General features: G+C 56.5%; 6 protein-coding genes across 6 annotated transcripts; 2 read left to right on the top strand and 4 right to left on the bottom strand.

Annotated features, from left to right (window-relative positions):
• Window positions 1-12: 12 nt before the first annotated feature.
• On the bottom strand, window positions 13-1,662 carry EX895_006174 (uncharacterized protein; the record flags this gene model as incomplete). The annotated part of the gene is made up of 1 exon (XM_029886766.1): window positions 13-1,662. The coding sequence occupies one exon, from the start codon at window positions 1,660-1,662 to the stop codon at window positions 13-15; it is 1,650 nt and encodes a 549-aa protein (XP_029737079.1).
• Window positions 1,663-1,944: 282 nt separating this feature from the next.
• EX895_006173 (uncharacterized protein) lies at window positions 1,945-4,203 on the bottom strand (the record flags this gene model as incomplete). Its single annotated transcript, XM_029886765.1, has 1 exon — window positions 1,945-4,203. The coding sequence occupies one exon, from the start codon at window positions 4,201-4,203 to the stop codon at window positions 1,945-1,947; it is 2,259 nt and encodes a 752-aa protein (XP_029737078.1).
• A 4,239-nt stretch (window positions 4,204-8,442) lies between these two features.
• Window positions 8,443-10,052, top strand: EX895_006172 (uncharacterized protein; the record flags this gene model as incomplete). Its single annotated transcript, XM_029886764.1, has 2 exons — window positions 8,443-9,850; window positions 10,012-10,052. 2 exons carry the CDS (start codon window positions 8,443-8,445, stop codon window positions 10,050-10,052), a joined length of 1,449 nt encoding a protein of 482 aa, XP_029737077.1.
• A 1,028-nt stretch (window positions 10,053-11,080) lies between these two features.
• Window positions 11,081-15,541, top strand: EX895_006171 (uncharacterized protein; the record flags this gene model as incomplete). Its single annotated transcript, XM_029886763.1, has 1 exon — window positions 11,081-15,541. One exon carries the CDS (start codon window positions 11,081-11,083, stop codon window positions 15,539-15,541), a length of 4,461 nt encoding a protein of 1,486 aa, XP_029737076.1.
• A 149-nt stretch (window positions 15,542-15,690) lies between these two features.
• Window positions 15,691-18,318, bottom strand: EX895_006170 (uncharacterized protein; the record flags this gene model as incomplete). Its single annotated transcript, XM_029886762.1, has 1 exon — window positions 15,691-18,318. The coding sequence occupies one exon, from the start codon at window positions 18,316-18,318 to the stop codon at window positions 15,691-15,693; it is 2,628 nt and encodes an 875-aa protein (XP_029737075.1).
• Window positions 18,319-18,833: 515 nt separating this feature from the next.
• On the bottom strand, window positions 18,834-19,914 carry EX895_006169 (uncharacterized protein; the record flags this gene model as incomplete). The annotated part of the gene is made up of 2 exons (XM_029886761.1): window positions 18,834-19,805; window positions 19,894-19,914. 2 exons carry the CDS (start codon window positions 19,912-19,914, stop codon window positions 18,834-18,836), a joined length of 993 nt encoding a protein of 330 aa, XP_029737074.1.
• Window positions 19,915-20,531: the final 617 nt, after the last annotated feature.

Here is a 20,531-nt window from a genome sequence, read left to right as displayed (position 1 = left end):
CTTGCCGAACAATCAGAGCGACGAATACGTCTGTAGCAAAGGTTCGACCTTCCTGACGAGTGTGTTGCTCTTCTCTCGATCCACTCGGTCCATAAATCTGTACAGCGTCCTAACGGGGTCCAGTTTTTCACCGGAGAGCGGGTCCTTGAACTTATCCTGGCCTCGGATGGCAACGTAGCTGAGGGTTGCCGAGAGGTTCCTACCCAAGATAGCTGAGCGTTGGGCCGGCGATACCGCACTAGCTGCAGGAGGGGAGGAGAGGGATTGCTGGGCGGACAAAGTGAGGAGCGAGACGAGCTTGTCTGTTCGTGCGAGGATTTGAGTGAGGAGCGGGTTGGTGGCGGTGCGACGGCGATCCGCGACGAGGCGGAAGGTTTGTATGTACGCTCGTGTGAGGTATGAAACAAGGAAAGGATCGAGTTGGGATGTTGGTGAAGGGGCAGGTGTAGAGGAGAGGGTAGCGGACAAAGAAGTCAGGATCGACATTCGATCGATGATCGAAAGCTGCGCCCTTGCAAGAGGCATGTCCAGCTCATGGCGTGCTTCGATGGCTTGCGCCTTCCCATCCGCCTCTGCACCTTCCTCGCTAGCCCCGCTGTCCGAAGGCACCACACCGAGCAAGTCGCTCTCCTGCACGGGGGCGCCTTCGATCTCAGCACTTGCCAAGATCTCCTCCCTCTGACCTCTGCCCAACTTCCTCACCAACCCTTCCTGGACCACGAGCAGGCTTTCCAAGTCGTACTCGAGTCCGTACGCATATCGGTCCAAGAATGCGTTCAACGCCAGCTCGGGCAGCCTCTTCTTGCTGGCCCTCGAAGCGAATCGCGCCCCACTCTCAACACCAAGACTGCCCACCCTGTCACGGTACATCTTTGCTACTTCCAGCAAAGCCTCAAACTCTTGCTTGTCGATGGCATGGCCAGCGAGGTTGCGCCAACGCGAAAGGCTCGGGAACTGTCCCCGGTCGATGGACTCCCAATCGAGACTAGCACGGTAGTCTTCCAAAGCTTTGGCGAACTCGACGCGCGACATGGATGCGGTCGTTGTGCCCGTAGACGAGCCAGAAGGAGCACTGCTGACATCTGCGACACCGCCAAAGAGATCTTCATCGTCCTCTTGCGCAAATTCGTCGTTTTGCTCTCGCTGCTCGGAGATCATGTCGTCTTCCACAGCAGCAAAGGCGTTCTTCTTGGATTTCTTCTTGAGATCCACACTGCTTGAGCTGAATGCTCGCGGACTTGAGCTGCATGATGTGGTAAAGGTGGATGCTACAGCGGTATGAACGGCAACACGCTGCGGGAGTAGGTTCAGCGACGCTGAGCGTGCGATCTGCGGTTGCGAGCTGACGTTGTTGCGTGCAGCGCTACGGAGCACCGTCCTAGCAAAGTTGTGTGAACGCATCTTGTTATGCAGTATTGTGAGAGCGCTGGACCGGGCGTTGGATGGCCAGATCTGTTCAAAGCCGTACGCTCTATGCTCGACAAAAGGGTGCGGAACGTCGTCGTCGTCGTGGTCGAGAGAATGCTGGATCAATGGGGAGGATGTTGCAAGGAATGCTGATCCAAGAAGAAAATTGGCATTTTCGGATGCAGCGCCTCTGCTGCTCTTTTTCTTCTTAGGCCTCATTCCGATTTTGGCCTGGATCACGTGGCCCTGTCCCATTGCGATCGGGGTTGGTCTCCCGATACAAAGGTGATCAGCACACAAGACAGAGCACAGTCGACCTGGCGAATGCATAGTCAACAGATGATTGAGAAACGGCAAAAAGTGCTGAAGTGATAGACATACATGGACGACACGAGACGAAGGGCTTGAATGAAAGTGAGAGAGATGGTCTGGACAGCGCACAAAGACGGGATTTGACAATGAAGAAGAAAAGGAAAGCATGCTGGCGGGAAACACGAGACTGGTACACGTGCATGAAAAGCGTTACTGGCCCGCAACCTAGTAACCATTGCCGTTGCCATTGCCGTTGCCGTTGGGCGCACCGCTATGGTTGCTCAGCGCCGCATCGGCACGGTCGAGATCGGCGCTCGAGAGGAACTTTCCGCCTCCCAGACCGGGTGTGCTGGCGCCGCTCATGCTGCCGACCGATGTGCCTCGCTGACGAGACTTGATGACGAGCGGATATCTGTACGCCTCCTCCTCGTCATCCGATCCGTGCTGGCTCATTATCTTCCAGAACTGCTGGTGACCACGGTAGTCCGACGTCGACAGACCCTGCAACTCCTCGGTAAGCGTGCCGAATTCGCCTGGCGTCCTAGCGCCCGAACCGAAACGCGGCGAGCCAGGCATCGAGAGCGGTGGTGGCATCTTACCGTCGTGGTGGATATCGTCAAAGTAGCTGTCGATGGTGTCGTCCGCATCAAAAGAGTCTGGGTAGGCACGGCGAAGGGCAAGCTGTCGTGCTTTTGCGTATTCGAGACCCAGTCGCTTCCAGTCGAGCAGCTCGGACAGGCGCTCGGTACGATTTCGCTGGTTGATGCGCTGCCGGCGCGTCTTCTGACTAAAGGCGAACATCTGGTCGGTCAACTGGTTCACCGAGTCCTCGACGCTCTTCATTCGTCGATCGACAATGTAGATACCGTAATCCTCGCCGCGCTCGATCGTGTCTTCCATGAAGCAGCCGAAGCCAGACAGGTTGGTGGTAATCGATGGGACACCCATCACAGTGCACTCGGCGGGCGTGTAGCCCCACGGCTCGTAGTAGGAGGGGAAGACACCCAAGTGGCAGCCTCGAACGAATTCTTCGTAATCGAGTCCGAGGATGGGGTTGTTGGCATTGAGGAACTCGGGGTGGAAGATGACCTTGACACGGTCGCTGGTGCGGTTGAACAGCTGAACGCGGCGGATCTGGTTGAGGATCGGGTCGGTGTCGTCGTCCTGCATGTTGTGCGTCACAACGGGCGGCAGCGAGTTGCGCTTGAGCGCAAAGATGCGCTTCTTGAGCGCGATCTTGTCCGCATCCGAGAGTAGCGTCGCTGGATCGATCACGTCGCTCCCGGTCTCGCCCTGGTAACGCGCCATCTTTTCGAAGAGACGCTCTCCGACACGCGCTTGGATCTGCTCGACCGTGTCGCGCAGCTGCTTGGTGACGGCCTGGCCCTTGAGCGCCTCGATGGTGTACGAGTTGGTCGCGGCTGGCATGATGATGAAGGCGACCACGGTGGTCTTGGAGCCGCTCTTTTGCAGCTTGTAGTTGAGACGGGCGAGCGACTCGATAAACATGTCGACACCCTTGTTTCGGTACTCGTAACGGCCTGCAGTGAAAAAGTAGAGCGTGTTGTCCAGGTCAAAGTCGTAATGGCCGTAGAAGTGGCCCTTGACAAACTCGTTGATCTTGGCCTTGGACACGGCATGGAGGTTCTGGAACTCGTGCATAGCCGAAAACTTGACGACATTGAGACCGTTGGGAAGCACACCGTCGGGCTTGCGCTTGAGTAGGTGCTCGGATTCGTAGGCGGTGATGTGACTGACGGTCGTGAACACGTCGGCGCAGTGGGCGGCGGCACGCTCGACACAGTATCGGTGGTAGATGCCACGCTTTCCGGCCTCGTGGTCGACGTCAAAGTATTGGAGGTTGTTGTAGAAATCGACGCTGCCGGCGCAAAGATATCGGCCAAGAAGAGTGGCGTGGGTGGTGAAGATGGTGGTCACGTCAATGTGACGCTTGCGGCAGAGGGGGATAGCAAGGCCGGCCTGCCACTCGTGGAAGTGGGCAATGATGGCACGCTTGCGCTCGCGACTCGAGAACTCGCCGAGGAACCATGCCACGAGGTAGCCAAAGACGAGCGTCTCGTTAGTCTCGTGGTCGTGCTGCGGCGTTGGGATACCGGCAAGGTTCCATAGATCGGCCTTCCACTCGTCCATGCGGTGGTACATGCTGGAGGTGTCAAAGAGCAGAACGCGAGGCGCACGCTCGATAAGCCAGCGTCCGTAGAGGAACTTGACGCCGGCATCGCGCATGCTGTCGAGCGTCTGTTTGAGCTGAGGGTCTTCAGGCTCCAGCGCCTCGACCTCCATGGGCGCAGTCTTGTAGGAAAGCGGGCCGATGAGAGTGTAGCGGTCGCCATACTCTTGATGTGTGACGGGGGCCTTGGTCTTGATGACGGTGTAGATACCACCGACCTTGTTGGCGACTTCCCAGGCAGCCTCGAAGAGGAGCGGGTTGTGAACGTCCCTTTTGGGAGCAGAAGACGCCATGTTTGTTAGTAGCGGCGATGACAAAGACCTCCGAAGCTTCGTTTTGTCCTTAAACGGCGTTGATCGAATCTGAGCCGAGTAGCAAGTGCGCCGATCAGAGATGATGCCCAGCCAAGGAAAGGATAGCGAGGGTACGAGGTAGGATGATGGGAGGGTGGCGAAGTGGTAAGAGGTAGGAAGCGAGAAGGTGGGATCAACGGGAGCAGATAGTAGTCAACTCCTCTCACTGAGCAGCCCAGAGCGAGAGAGAGGCAACGGGAAATCTGCTCACCAAGCACCGAGGGCCACGGACCACAAACTGTGAACTCGGGAAAAAAGGACCAAGGAGAAACGAGAGTGGAGGAGTGTTGGCCACGATCTGCGCCATTCTGCGACTTGTGACGAGCCAGTAAGATCGCGGCGGGAAGAAAATCGCGCACCGTCAACGCATTGGGGAGTCGACGAGCCACGAGCCTGGGTTCTCGTTGTCTGGAGACTCCGCTTTGAGAGGATTTCAGACTGCACAGACGATCAGCTGCAGCACTTGACCGGCAGGCAGGCACATGGGGGGGAACCAGCCAGCGTGGGGGAATACAACGCAAATCAGAGTGAGAGACAACTTTCGTAACTCGAATGCAGCCGGCGCAAAGAAAATGTAGAATTTCGGGTTGCTAGATCGGTCCGTCGGATTCGTGCACGATGAGAGAGGCTCGCATCGCTTACAGTCCACCACACCCTCTTGGCTCTCACGTTTATCTCGTCGAGTTCTTCCGGGCGCAGTGTGGGGCAACAAGATCAGCCCCTTGGTCGTCCGCGTTCCTTGCGACCCCCGCACGACGGAGAGATTCATGGCTGCTAAGGAACTTAGCACTTCTTCCCCGCCTTTGCCCTGTCTCGAGACCGGTTTGCTTGTTCGTCGCCTCCACGAAGCTGTGCAGAGGTCCGCCCAGTCGATAGACGGAGTGCCTGCCTCCCTGACTCACGCATCAGGTGCATCTCAGGCAAACCGAGAGATGATTGATTGATTCGAGGCGGCATTCATGCGGCAATGCCAACACCAGAAGTTCGAACTTTACAGTGCGGATTTGTATCGGGCCAAGGCCGCTTCGGGAAACTCGTTCCAGTTACAGACGGCGACACGAAAGAAATTCAATTCCACAATCGATCAGCTCCTCTGCAGAGCCTTCTTTGTCGTTGGCATTGCCTACAAATCTGTGAAGTTCGATTCTCGGCCGAGAGCCCATGGCGACTCCATCTCTGAACTCTTCGGAGCTGGCGTGATGTGGGGTCACGTCCCTTCGCACGTGGCTGTGGGCTGAGGCGGCAAGCCGCCAGTCGGTTGTATCCGGAGGCGGTGATTCGAGGCTACAAGGTGGAGCCACACCTCAGTGCTTTGAGGAGCATAACGTTTGCGCCATTGACAAAGAGCTTACATGTGCTGGTGACGCGGGCGATGCTGTGGAAAGGATGCTAATGCAAAGTAGGAATGCAATGCTATTGTGAGTGCTAATGTGGATGCTGCTGCGGATGATGGTTGTTGCGTTACTATGATACATGTGATGAAAACTGAGCCTTTTGTGAGGCCGCAAGTGCTGATCGAGCGCAACTTGGCCAAACGAATGCGTGATGCCAAGGGCGCGGAACGACGCTGCTGCTACCGCTTACACTTGCATTACGTCAGCCAGGGACATTGTTGAGCCGCAACTCCATGATCGACAGCAGAGCATTGAGACTGTGAAGGACATTTCTCGAGAAAGCGATGCTTCTTTACAAAAGCGCTGTTTGAGTTGCAGAGCATGGTTGGTTTACCTTCAGTTAGACGGGAGTATAGGGTACTCGCTGAGCATGCCATGACTTGTGCAAAAGCTAGTAATTCATGATAGGCTTTGTGCTTACCATAACGTACAGAGTGTAGAAATCGCTGAGAGAGGTGAGTCAGGTGACGGGAAAAACGTTGTTCGAGATGAGAGGGTAGCGAGATGGCCTTCGCAGCTAGACGGGACGCGAGGTGTCGATGAAGCGGCGACCAAACGGACGCGAGTCCGATGCCGACCTCCTTTCGCTTTCAAAACCAGCCCATTTCAACAGCTCGGCCCTACGACAGCCTCTCAACGTGAGAGTCAAGAGCAGAGCGCGAGAACGAGCACATCAGCTCAGCTCTTGGCCGGATCTCTCGACACGGGCAGAAAAAGACTTATTCTTGTTGAAAGGCCTTCTTGAGAAATGAGAGACCGTTCGGCACATCACCCAAGGCAGGCCAACTCGACCAACATCTGTTGCGCATTCGCCTTGGTGGACCTCTCTTAATCGTCAGGAGACATTTCGGAGCAGTCCGAGGCGGGAACCAGAAAGGGACAAGAGCACAGTTGGGACGCCGTTCACCGGTCGGCTCGGCTCAGTCTCGGCTGTGAGACAGACAGAGCTAACTCACAGAGGACACTGGGCCCGTTCCGAGCTTGCGAGCGTCGAGATTGGATTTTTACCGACGGAACCACTTGCGATCAAGAGCGGTACAGAAGCAGCTTCGAGAAGCAGAAGCAGAGGCAGTCGGGCCCCTCTCCCGCCGCCTTCTTTCTAGCTTTTTCTTTTCTCTCTCTTTTTTTTTTTTTTTTTTTTTTTTTTTTGTTTTTTGTTTTTTGTTTTTTTTTTTTTTTTTGTTTTTCAGCCGCGGTGGGGCGAAGAAAGCTTGCCATTTTTATTTTCCGTTGCAGAGCCTTCGCTCGAATTTCGAATTGCTGGGAGGCTTGCTCGCTCCCGCTTCGGTCTACGCCAGCAACTTGTCTCTGGTTTCTTGACGTTGTTGGAAACATATGCGTATGTGTGTCTTGCCAGCTCTTTGAAGGCCGAGACTTTACGCGGGCCGATCCCTCGTCACAGCCGTATATCAACGGCGCGAATAGAGGACCTCTTTACTGGTCTCTGGGTGTGGGGGACCGAAGACGAGCGGCAGCGGATGCCGACTGTTCTGCTGCTGAACTCAACGTCTCCAAAGAAATGACACTTGTCGACTCGCTTCGAAACAGACGCTGTGATCGCTTAAGTGCGTGCAGCAGACGTCCGCCCACAGTGTGATTCATCGAGCGCTTCCCCCATGCTGTGATTTATTTTTGATTTTTGTGTTGCCTCGCTTCTCGCTGGAGCTGTACAGTATGGACGAAGCATAGAATAGTCTTCATAGTTTCATGGTAAAGAGCGCACTAACTTGCTACTAAATAAAAATTCTCTGCAGAACCCTCTGACCCTCCCCGCTGCGCTCGCTCTTTAATTTTGTCTCTGGCGTCGTTCAACCTCAGTGTAAAACGCCTTTGCCCTCGCTTGTGGGAGATGCAACGCTGCCCCGCCACTTCCCCTCTCGCCCCTCTTCTCCTCGCCATCGCTTAACTGTGGATTGAACCAAGTCTTCAACGGCTGCAATCGTGGTCGATCCGAACTGTAGGTGGGCGCCAGCGTCCACAGCCCGCCTGTCCTCTCTCTTTCTCTCTAGTCTCTCTTACATCCGCTGTCGAGCAGACCCACACCCACAGCAACCTCCCGTCTCTCATCGCTCATAATACCTCATCACCTCGCCCAGCTCTGCTGTCCTTCTCCCTTCCGACGCGCAGAAGACAGCTGTTTGCATTCCATGTCGCAGCACACAACGCGGCCACTTCATCTGCTGCATCCCACCTCGCCTTACAAACGTCATTAGCTTCACGCTACCAACTCTGTCCGGGCACGCTAACGACTCTGCCCACCCACTGCACGCATTGTTTGCCATCTCGGTCCACTGCTTTGGTCGCTTTAGCTTGCATCAAGCCCACCCGCCCTAGCTGTACACTCTACCGGGAAACGATCGACTAGGACAAAGAGAAGCGGTTGCGTTGTTCACAAGAGCATTCCGCCTTCCGCCTTCCGCCTTCCTTCGCCTCATCTCATTTCGCCCCAGTCACTCTCGTCTTTAAACCATATCATCCTTCATCACAAGCAGCTCGGAAGCGCTAGCCCCTGTGTCTACCCCTCACAATGCACTGCAGCTGCTAGGCGAGCTGTCCTTCACGGTTTTTCGCCAATCCATGCGATTGCAACTGTCTCTTCACCAGCAAATCTTCGCCTGCACCTGTTCCTGCGCTCCATTTCCGCACGACGCTCGCGGACACTCGTAGACCTGACCAGCACCAGCTGTTGATTCTTCACCACTCGCAGGGAGCAGCTTTCATCTCAACCCAACCATCATCATATTGAGCCTCATCTCAGCCCTTCAGTATAGGCCAGTAGTCCGCCATGTCACTCAAACGATCCTACGAAGATGCCGTTCAGGATGGTCCGTCGTCTTCTAGCAGAGGATTCGATGTGACGCATGGCGTTTCAACATCATCATTGACTCAGTTCGCGTCAACCAACAGCACAGCTCAGGGCAAGCAGCGCCGCCTCAGCTTCGTCGACGAGAATGGAGAGTGTGCCTCAGCACCAACCTCTTCGCGGCCGCACTCGCTTCCCAGCTCTTCGCGCGCTCGTTTCGTGCCTGGTCTACAGACCTTTGTCGGCGGGTTGCAAATGTCGCAGGACTCTTCCTTGCCGCGCGTCGACACTGCGCCGGCTCGCCCGTCCGCAGCCACAACTACTCGACGTTCGCTGGATAAATCGGATACCATGCAGCCGCTCATGATGAGCCGCAACGCGGATGGGGAGCGCCGCGCCAGTCAATCCACGGCTCGGCGTCGGTCGGAGGAGGCGCTGGAAGCCATCGTTCGTCGCACATCGCTCGTACCACCAGAACCTCAGCTGGTGCCCGGCGTCTCGCCCGGTTGGCATGTCGAAGCTCACGGTCGTCAGGCCATGGAGCTGCAAGACGGCATCCGTTTCCAGGACGAGGATGGATGGACACCGCTCGAGGCCTTCCCAGCCTCGACACGTCTAGGAAAGCTCGCCGTGAGACGAGCTAAGAAGCGCAGGCAGCAACAACACCGAGGAGACATCAGTCATGAACCCCAAACATCAGCAAAATCACAAGGCTACCTCGATATTCTGCCACGATCTCCCTCGTCTCCTAATTCAATACCCACCATTTCGGTCGAATCTGCCCCGGCGCAGGAACTTGTCGCAGCGGAGAAGCCAGCGCTCGTTCCTGCCTCTGCGTTGGTCGATGTGGAAATGACCGAAGTCAATCTGGATGCGCGGTCGAGTCCCTCGCTCGGACCCTCCACTCTGGAAGTCGAGCACGCATCGGCGTCACCGATGAGCTCTTCCATGCCTTCCTCCTTGGCATCGTCTACGTACCTACCTACGCCATCGTCGACCGACGGACTGGCTGCATTCGACCTTCTCCCTCAGGCTTGCGAGCCGGCCAAATCCGCCACCCGATCGTCTTGCAAAGCCCCTTACTCGCTGTCGGACTTTGAGGTCATCGAGACGCTGGGCACGGGTACGTTCGGTCGCGTGTTGCTGGTTCGTCTCAAAGACGGCGACGCTGCGGATCGTTCGGCCTACTTTGCGCTCAAGGTGCTGGCCAAGGCGGACATTGTCAAGCTCAAGCAGGTCTCGCATGTCCAAAGCGAGCGTAGCATCCTTGCCAAGGTCGATCATCCGTTCCTAGTCAACATAATTGCCTCGTTCCAGGACAGCAAAAACTGCTACATGCTCATGGAGTACGTCGTGGGTGGCGAGATCTTCTCCTACCTTCGCCGTGCAGGTCGGTTCTCGGCGGATGTGGCTCGCTTCTACATCTCGACCATCGTGCTCGCAATCGAATATCTGCATAACAAGCAGGTGGTATATCGAGATCTGAAGCCAGAGAATCTTCTGATCGACTCGAGTGGCTACACCAAGATCACGGACTTTGGTTTTGCCAAGGAGGTGCAAGACCGCACCTGGACTCTTTGCGGTACGCCTGAGTATCTGGCGCCGGAGATCATCCAATGCAGCGGTCACAGTAGCGCTGTCGACTGGTGGTCGTTGGGCATTTTGCTCTTCGAAATGCTGGCTGGCTATCCGCCATTCTACGATCCGAATCCGATCCTCATCTACGAAAAGATCCTGGCGGGGAAGCTGGTTTTCCCCGAAGAGATTGACCCCGTCTCGCGTGACCTCATCTCAGGTCTCCTGAATGCCGATCGTAGCAGGCGTCTTGGCAATCTTCGCGGTGGCGCCGACGACGTAAAAAAGCATGCCTGGTTCCATGGCGTGGATTGGCAAGCGTTGCAGGAGAACAGGATCCCTCCACCTATCATCCCTTACCTCGGACGGCCGGGCGATACGTCCAACTTCAGCAAGTATGAGCCAGCAAGGCCGAGCGCCACACCCGGCCTCTCTGGCACCGATCTAGGGCACCACGATCCTTACGCCGACCTTTTCCCGGACTTCTAGCCGGATGGTTGTTGGCACATCAAACGCAAATGGTGTGTCCATTTTGCATCTTTCGCAATCTCACTGTCTCTGTCGCTGTCCCCCCTCTCTGTATATATATCTTTGTCGCATTTCGCATATCTCTGTTTTTCTGTTCCTCTATTACCTCTACTATTTCTATGTTGATCTCTAATCTCTATGCTGTTTCAGTCTCCTTTTGTGTGTGGCGAGAAGTGTGCGCAACCATTGAACAGCCATATCCCGGCCTAGCTGTGGGTCTCGTGACATGCTGATCAGTCTCGTCCGGTCGATGGGTTTGGCTTTGTAACATAAAGCTGCCTCCAAACTCGGCGAATTTTTTTTGCGCAACAAAAAAAAAAAGTGGAGCAAAAAGCTCAAAAATAGGAAGATCCACAATATTACAAGATTTGGAAGAAGCACCCTAAGGATGTCAACCGCCTTCCAACGGTCTTCCTGCAACCATCTCTACCTCTCTGCGTTCTTCTACCCTTTACTCCATCAGTGGATGGCCGATACGTCACAGTGAAAGCTCAGTGGACGGTCTCAATAAGCGGCCATGCGCAATCTCTCCATCTTGTCGCATCGAGCGATAGCGCTGGCGTCGGACTCCCACAGGATTGAAGCCACGGCAATTGATCTGGACGATGCTTGCATCTACGCAGTCGCCACATCACGCACCTCACCTTCTTCAGCAGACGTCGCTCTCAGATTCCTCAGAGCAAGCAAAGATGGTCAAGATTTCACGCAATTCAACTCTCTGCTCGTACCCGGGCGTCTGCAACCACTGCCCGGTTCTTCGACCGCTGTTGCTTCCACCTCAGGCCGCACGGCTGGCGACGTAATCAACTTGCACTATCTCTCTGATGGCGGGCAGGAGGTGCAGAACAAGTCCGCTCTTTGCACCGTGTCGGCGGGCGGCGACTTGCTTCTGCTGCCTCTGTTCGCAGACAGCCTGCAAGACGACGCACCGGCAATCGAGCCTTCCGTAGTGGGTACTATCGAGCAAGGCATTGCAGCTGCCTGCTGGAGTCCAGATGACGAGTTGCTCGTCATTGTCACCTGCGAGACGTCCGAAAACGGCTCGTCGACAGGAAGGAGGGAGGGCGAAAAGGTGCTTCTCATGACTCGAGACTTTGAAGTTCTTTCCGAGCTTAGCCTGCGCACCGATGAGTTTGGCGAGGACGAAGCTGTCGATGTGGGATGGGGCAGCAAGGCGACACAGTTCCACGGATCCGAAGGAAAGGCGGCTGCAGCAGCGGCTGCGGCTGCTGCTGCTGCCGCAAAGGAGAGCAAGACCGACACTCGAGGACCGAGGTTGCCAGATGACGACGGGCGACCACGCATCAGCTGGCGTGGCGATGGTGCCTTTTTCGCAATCAATTCGCTCGAACCTTTTCACTCCTCTTCATCAACCAGCTTGGAGCAAGTAGCATGGCACAGGATCATCCGCATCTACTCGCGAACAGGTGCGTTGTCATCGACATGTGATCCATCTGTGAGAGGTCTCTCTCATACCCTTGCATACCGACCCGCCGGAAATCTTATCGCTAGTACACAGAGATTCGGCCCATCGGGTGTGGAAGGACAAATGTGGAGTCAGGGCCGCAAGGGACGACACGACGTGGTCTTTTTCGAGCGCAATGGTCTCCGGCACGGCGAGTTCAGCTTGCGAGAGGAATCAGCCTCGCAGCCCGAAGGCTCCCAGCTGGGCTGGAACACTTCGCAACAGCAAGGTGCATGGACGAGGACGCATCTTGTTCGGGAGCTCGCCTGGAATGCTGACGGCTCAGCCCTTGCTGTGTGGCTCACCAGGGCTGACGGAGCTGCTGCTGCGCAAGAAGGGTCTGAACACGACGTGGTTCAGATCTACACTACGGGCAACTACCACTGGTACCTCAAGCAGGAGATCATCGCCTCGGTCTCGAGCAACAGCGTGGAGCAGGTAAAGTGGCATCCAGAGGACCCATTGCACCTGCTCATCGCATACACACACGGCGTGGAGCAGCGTTATTTCGCACACGAGACGGTTGTATCTGCCGGGCGACCTCCTGTCGATGTAGCCTGCGTAGCTGTCGCCGATGGTGCTGCGATATTGCTGACGCCTTTCCGCATGCAGAACGTTCCTCCACCTATGGCTTCGCTCAGTTTGCTTCTGCCTCCTGCCGATGCGTCGATGCAGCCGAGTGCGGCAGCAGCTGTCACTGTTCCTTGCCATACCGCCTGGTCGCAGCTCCCCGGTCGTTCTGCTGATGAAGCTGTCGGTATCATGGCGGTTGTCTTCCAGAACGGTCATGTTCAGATCTGGCGGTTTGACTGGGGCGTTCTTGGCGGCGAGCTGAAAGTGGGAGGCAAGGATGTTGCGGAGCCAAAGCTCATTGCCACAGTGCAGGTCAAGCGCACACATGGGCAGGTAGCAAATGCAAGTCAGATCGCAGTTGCAGGCTGGGCGACTTCTTCGCTCAGCGACGGCAAATCGTGCAAGATCTCGATTGCGGTCCTGAGCTCCGACCCTCACGGTGCCAGCGTCGACCGCTTTGACCTGACACAGACTCACGATGCAGCAGAGTTCAAAGTCCACACGCACAACACGGTGAAGATCACGGGGCATGGCAAGAAAAGAATCGTGTCGGATCCATTTGTGCCTATTTCGAAAGCACCGCCAAACTTCTACATCGAGACTGAGGATGGTGCGGTACATGTCATCGACGAAAGCGGCCTGCAGCTCGTAACCAAGCTCGAGCGATTCTGTCCCGACTTGCGTGTGCTCGCTAGCGGCAGGTCAGGACAGCAAAGCAAGATCATCGGTCTTGCCTCCAACGGCCGATTGCTCGCCGAAAGCCAAGTGATCGCGAAGGATGCTAGCTCCTTTACTCTGGTAGGCAGCTTCTTGGTCTGGACCAACACGGCGCACGAGGCGCGCTTCCTGCCGCTCACCGCCCTGCTGTGGATGGCGGCCGATGACACGCGAGAAGCATCCGGGTCAGAAGCGATCGATCTAGGCAGAAGGGTAGAGCGCGGCAGTCGAATCGTCACTGCGGTGCCTTCGGCAATGTCGCTCATCCTCCAGATGCCTCGTGGCAATCTCGAGACCATCTATCCTCGACCGCTCGTACTCGAGGTCGTGCGGCGCAACATCGATGCAAAGCGCTACGGTGCTGCTTTCCGCATCTGCCGCACGCACCGTATGGACGTCAACATTATCTACGATCACGATCCGGAGGCATTCATGAACAATGTGACGACCTTTGTCAAGCAGGTTGCCGACGTCGATTATCTCAACCTCTTCCTGTCTGGTCTGCGAGACGAAGATGTCACGACTACGCTGTACAAGCCTCTCTCGTCGCAGACGTCTGCGACGGCAAGATCGCCGGAAGGCAAGGTGAACAAAGTCTGCGATGCGATCCGTGCTGAGCTGGAGAAGCTCGACTCGCGCAAGTACATTCAGTCGATCCTCACGACGCATGTGCGCAACAAGCCGGCCGACTACGAAGCGGGGCTATCGCTCCTCCTGCGACTCAAGGAGCAAGATCCCGAGACGACCGAGGAGGCTGTGAAATACATCATCTTCCTTGCCGACGCCGACAAGCTGTTCGACGTGGCTCTCGGCATGTATGACTTCACGCTGACGCTCATGGTGGCGCAGCACGCCAAGCGCAAAGATCCACGCGAGTACTTGCCGTTCCTGCGCGAGCTTCGCAGCCTGTCGCCGCCCGAGTATCAGAAATTCCGCATCGACGACCACCTGGGGCGTCACGCGAAGGCCTTGTCGTGGCTGGTGCGCGCTGGGTCTGCAAACCATCGGGAAGCTCTGCAGTACGTGGACAAGCACAAGCTGTACCACGAGGCGCTCGAGCTGTTCACGGCTGAAGGAGGTAGTCGGCTCCGAGACGCGTACGACTTGTTCGGGGAGTACCTAGTGACGAGGCGCAAGTTCGACGATGCGGGGACGGCGTTCCAGCTCGCCGGCAAGAACAGGAAAGCACTCGACGCCTACCTTCAGAGCACGAATTGGGCCGAAGCCATCCGTCTCGCGTTCGTCGAGAAACTTCCCGCAGCCGAGATCGTCGCGCTAGCGAAGACCTTTGTCGACGAGCTCGAGACATCGCGTCGCTACACCGAGGCTGCGCGTGTCTGCCTGGATTACGTGCGGGACGTCGAGCAGGCCGTCACCCTCCTGAGCCGCGGAGGTGATTTCTCGGAAGCCAAACGTATCTTGACTACGTACGGCCGACAGGATCTGGTCGAAGTGACGCTGCATCCGCTGCTTGTCGAAGCTGCATCTACGCTCGTCGACGATGTGGGCGAGATGGATGAGCAGCTGGGCAAGCAGCTCGAGCGCATCCGCGAGCTGCGGGACAAGCGTGCGGCTGCGCTTGCGGACGGCAGCGCCGGGCTGTACGGCGACGGCGAAAACGACCCAGCACTGGACAATCTCGACATCATGTCCGACACGTCGACGCAGATGACGCAGTTCACGCGCTACACGCGCGCCGCCTCGATCGCCTCGGCCCAATCATCGCTCGCCACGTTCAGCACCAAGTCCGGCAGCCGCAAGAAGGAGGCCAAGCTCAAGAAGAAGGCCGAACGCCAAAAAGCCATCGGCAAAAAGGGCACGGTTTTCGAAGAGGACTATCTCTATGGATCGGTTCAGAAGCTCATCAAGGAACGCTTGGGGGCGGTGCAGCTTGAGACGGCCAAGCTCTTACCCCATCTGCTCTGCGCTGCGACGGCTCAGATCCGGGCGAGAGCGAAGGAGGTCTCGGCGGCGCTGGAGGCGTTTGAGAAGCAGGCGGGCAAGGCCGTGGAGCTGCTGTGGAGCTTCAGTCAGTCGGATGACGATGAGCGGTTCGAGCAGTTGGTGAGGTTTGAGCAGGAGATCTTGGGTGGGCAGGTGGCTGAGAATCCGATGCTCGCCGCAATGTCGTTTAGGGCTATCGCCAATCGGAGGATCCCGAGACCGAAGCTCGAGCTGGCAGAGAACAAGTGGCGGCTTGTGCTGCTCGACAAGGATGCCTGATTCGAACCTTCCGGCAGCCTCAATCTAAATTGTGTGCACACAGAGCTGTCCTTATGCAGGCTTAATGAAGGAAGCAAAAACAGGTTTGTTGCTCTTGTTGAACAGGTGTGATGTCGGCGAACTGCGGATTTTGTTTGTGTTTTGTGCGGTTAGAGCGTGGCGACGACAGGATGCACGACAGCATGGGCATCCAACCACTCCATATAGTTGGGCAGGAACCGGTCCGGCAAATCCTTGGCACCGGCAATGGTCTCTGCATCGCCAATCACGACCAGCTGCCTCTTGGCCCTGGTAATGGCCACGTTGAGCCGCTTCTTCTGCGCCAAGAAGCCGACCTGCTGCTCGGCATTGCTGCGCACCAAGCTCAGCACCACCACATCCTTCTCCCGACCCTGCATCGAGTCGACAGTTCCCAATTCAATCTCGTCGGCGTTGATCACGGTTTCCGTGTCGGTGTTCTTCTTCCCGCTGCTGCTCGTGCTGGTGCCTGTGAAGGGTGCGATGAAGCGATGCGATCGGATGGTGGAATGCAAGAGTGCCACCTGCGCAGAGTACGGCGCGAGGACGGTCACCTGCGATGCATGCACTCCGCGCGCAAAGAGGTCTTCGAGGTGCTTGACGACGAGCTCGACTTCGTGCGGATTGGATTTCGAGTCTGCCAGCAGCACCGTTTCTTCGGGTGCCGGCGTCGTTTCGTAAAACTCGCAACCAGATGTATCGTAAAACACGACGGGGGCGAGCAGCTCTTGCTCGTCTTCGTCAGCGGCAGTGGCAGACGAGTGGAGCGAGAGGTTTGGGAGATCAGAGAGGCGAATGTCGGCACAAGAGGTGTGTGCTGATAGTTTGCCCTCGTACAGCTCCGTGTTGGGGAAGGCCATGATGTCGGTGTTCATGCGGTATTGGATCGAGAGGAGCGATTTGATGCCCGGGCCGTACATGCCGAGTGCGCGGGAGAACAGCGTTGTCTCGAGCGACCGAGGCAGACGCAGGCGTGTAGGCACGTTGGTTTGAAGGGACACGGACGCGAACTTTTCGGCGAGCTCGGCGTCGTCCGCTTCTGCATCGCCGGATCCTTCGTCGCCATCGTCACCTTCCGCTTTGACTTCAGCTTCTGTTTGTCGAGCGGCACCAGAGAAGTCGTTGCTCTTGACGTCCGTGATGCTGCTCTTTGTTGTGGTGCTTGAATTGTCCTTGCTGCCGGCGTCCTTCCGCTTTCTGATCGTTTTGCGTGGTGCAATGACAGTTGACTTGACCGTGGGAGGAAGTTGCAAGTGGTCGCCAGCAAGTACCAGCTTGGCTCCCTCTCGCGCTTTGAGGATTGGAATCCAGCAAGCCACCTCTAGTGCTTGACACGCTTCGTCGATGATTATCCAGTCGTACTGACGGTACGCCAGCTGCTTGCCCCCCGCTGTGTGACACGTAGCCAGCACGACCTGAGCTCGATCCAGGACACTGCTCGTCACTTTCCGATCTCGCCGCCTCAGCTCCTTGCGCAACTCACGCACCTCCTCCCAGCGCTTCTTCCGATCGGACCCTCGCACCTTGGGCTTGCCTTTGGTAGACTTGTTCCCTGCCGGAGCAGCCGTAGGCTTGAGCTCGGCCATGATCGACTCGATCTCCTTGCTAATGTCCTTGACCAGCTGCGCTTCCGCGGACTGTGTGCATTGCGCGTCCAGTGTGGAGCTCTGCAGATTGGCGACGACACGGGCGGGGTGTCCGATACGCGTGATGCCTACTCCTTTCTTTTTGAAGACATCGCGATGTTCGGGCACGCCCACGAGCCGTTCGAGGATGTTGTCGACCGCCAAGTTAGAGGCGCCACAGACGAGGACCCGAACAGGCACGCCTTCTTCTGCGGCACCAGAGTTGGAGGCGACGATCTGCATGATCAGTTCGACGATCGCTGTTGTTTTACCTGTGCCTGGGGGCCCGTGGATGAGACTAAAATGGTCGGCGGAGAGGGCGTAGCGGATGGCGTTGAGCTGCGTGTCGTTGAGGTTTTGGTTGAAGGGCGGCAGCGGGAGATCGGTTGTGTGCCAGGTCGGCTGAGCTAGACCGAACAGGCTGCGCATGAGGCTCGTTGCATTTGCCGATGCGGATGATGAGGATGCTGCGGTCTCGGCCTCTTCTGCTGAAGAGTCCGCGTTCGAAGTCAAGGAGGCGGCCAGTGGCACACCAAGCGCCTTGGCCAGCTTATCGAGCGTCACTTCCATGCGATCATATGTGCTTTCGTTGGCCACCTTGACGATTCTGATACGCTCCGGCAGATCGAGATCGCTACCCGAAACCTTGCTGCTGTCTCCGCTGCGAGCATCGCGCTTGTTTTGACCGTCTTGCGTCTGACCCTTCACGCCAGCTGGCCTTTTGCCGTCACTGATCGCGAGCACGATCCGGGCATCGTTGACCTTGTACACAACACCCTGAATCACACCTGATTCAGTTGTAGCTTGTGGTTCAGCACCGTTGTCCAGGATAGCTGCCAGGTCCCCCGTGCGGAACGTGTGAGGTGGGAACTTTGGCGAAGCGTGGTGTGCCGTCGGCCTTTCGAGCTCGACCAATACTTTTGCGCCAACACCGATGCGAATGGAAGCGACCCCCAAGCCAAGCAGCGCCAGACCGTGCCTTTCGAGAAGCTTGGGTGCTGTCTTGGAGAGCAGTAGCTTCGACTGAGCTTGCTCCTCCTTTCGTTCTTCGGCCAAGAGCTGCGATTGCGCCTTGAACCAGCGCAGCAGCAGCTCCTGACTTGGCGGCTCGGGCGTGCGCAAGGTGCTTAACATTCTTGGTCGGAATGCTCTTCGTGGGAGAAAGGAAAGCAAGACCTGCTCCGTTTCCCTCGCGGTTGCTCCGACAGCTTCAAGGCTCTGCCGAAAGGTTCCAGCACGTTATGCAGGTGGTGAATCACCAACAGAAAAACTTTCCGTTGCAGGCGAAGCAAGTGGAGGTTCGGACTTTTATCCACGAGCAAGGGATGGCGCGTGCGTTGTGAGGCTCGATCCTTCTGACGCCTGTGCTCAAACCGTTTCGACTCGCAAAGGTCATTTGCTCATTGTAGACGAACGGATTCACAGGCTGGCGTCATCGAGTGGGTTGCCGTCCGCTGATCCAGTCAACAGCAGCATCAACGAAGAACAGCCCGAGATCACACGAAAAGCTTCCGACGGCCAATCTCGGATCGGCTGCCAGACATGGTCGAGCTCGACCACTTTCTTCGAGCGGCGCTCTAAGGTCAGTCGAGGTGGGGTAAAGTGTGATTGCCAATGGAGTACAATGCTTATACATGTCTCAGACACGTTTAATCCTTCTTCTTCTCTTCCTTAGCCTCATCCTTCTTGGCGTCCTCTGCGGCTTCCTTGCCGCCTGCCGAGGTCCCGTTGGTGATCCTGTTGGACGCCTCCTCTTCGCCCTTCTCGTTTTCGCGTCGGTTGTTGATCAGACCGTGCAGTGCGATCACGGCACGGATCAGACTCGACAGGTAGACGATGAGCAGTCGGTCATTGTTGTCGACTGCAAACGACTTGGCCGCCTCGTGATTCTTGTCCAAGTCGGGCAGCAGATTGAAGATGTCCTGGAGGTCGTAGATAATCTGGTGGTTGACCGGAAGCTTTCCCTCGACCACTGCTTGCAAGTAATCTCGAATCTCGAGCAGCCGCGACTGCAATCCGCGCAAGCTCGAGAGCTGGCTCGATACACGTGTCGAAAGCGTGCCCACTGCTGTTGTGTCGCGAATGTCTCGCAGTAGATGCTCGACACCGATCTCCTCCGCCTCTTCTGCCTCGATGGTGCTTGGCACATGCATAAACGTCTTTTGTGTCGCCGTTCCGTCGTCCTTAATCTCCTCGACAGCAAAGTATGCATCTGTAGGAATACCCACATCCCTCTGCCTTGGGTTGACGATGACCATGACGGGTCGTGGAATGAAACGCTTCATCAGCTCGTTGATCTCGAGATCCGACGAGCGCAGTCGCGGGCCTGTGTGGTACCATCCCACCATCTTCTCGCGTGCATTGACCTTCTTGAACATCTCCATCATGCCACTGATGTAGTCATGATCCAAGAACCACGTCTTGGCATCTCGCTCGTCCTCCTCGAATGGCACAGCGAAAGAGTTGGCGACATTGATCGTCTTGCCGTTGTTGAGCTCCTGGCCCAAAAGTACACCAACGGCTCGCTTGCGCGGACCCGACGCCGATCTCGAAGCATGGTCCGTTACTGAGAGAAGCACGAGTGGGTGGATGATGACATTTGTGCTCGAGAGGCTGATCGTCTGTTGAGCGTGAGGAAAAGAGCTATTGTCAGTGGCCGTTTACAAGACACTATTACGGGGGTAACACTTGACTCTGCTTGGGACTTACCTCTTGTGTTGTGGCTGGCATGCTTGCAGCGTCCTTGTGTCTATGTCCTTATTCGTGAGCTGACAGGGGTGCGGAGAATGGCAGGGTTCGGTTGGTAGTGAACTGAGATCTCCCTGGTATGTGAAAGTGCGACGTGAGCTTGGCGATAGAGATGCAGCTGATGGTGATGGTCGGAAGGATGACGAAGAAGCTGAAAGTGTTGAACTCTCGAGATTTGGCTGCAGCTCCACAACGACGACGCGCATGCCCGATCACACACGACAAAGCGGGCCTCAGCTCTGTTAAACTTAGCTTGAAATGGCGAGCAATCTCCGGATTTCGGGCTAGAATTTCCTCCACTTTATGAAAAGGTCACGACTTTGTTCAGCTTGTGAGTGCAGCTCGAAGATTCGAAGCTGGCAAGGGATAGACGACCTCATTGCCTTCACCTTCCTTTGGACGAGGTATCGAGATCGCCTTCAATAGCGAGAATGGCCACACCTCGCATGTTCCGGCCCTTGCGGACACCTTGCACCACCGGTGTACGATCTGTGGTTGCAGGAGTTCTGCCTAGAAGATCAGTCCCACTGCATCGCAGCATCGCTTCAACAAGTCGTCGACCACTTTACCCCAGCGCCGAAATAGGTTCCTCTTCCCAT

Source organism: Sporisorium graminicola, chromosome SGRAM_8, assembly GCF_005498985.1.
Source record: "Sporisorium graminicola strain CBS 10092 chromosome SGRAM_8, whole genome shotgun sequence".
NCBI lineage: Eukaryota > Fungi > Basidiomycota > Ustilaginomycetes > Ustilaginales > Ustilaginaceae > Sporisorium > Sporisorium graminicola.
The sequence above is the reverse complement of the archived record's forward strand: the minus strand, read 5'-3'. Positions and strand labels throughout refer to the sequence as shown.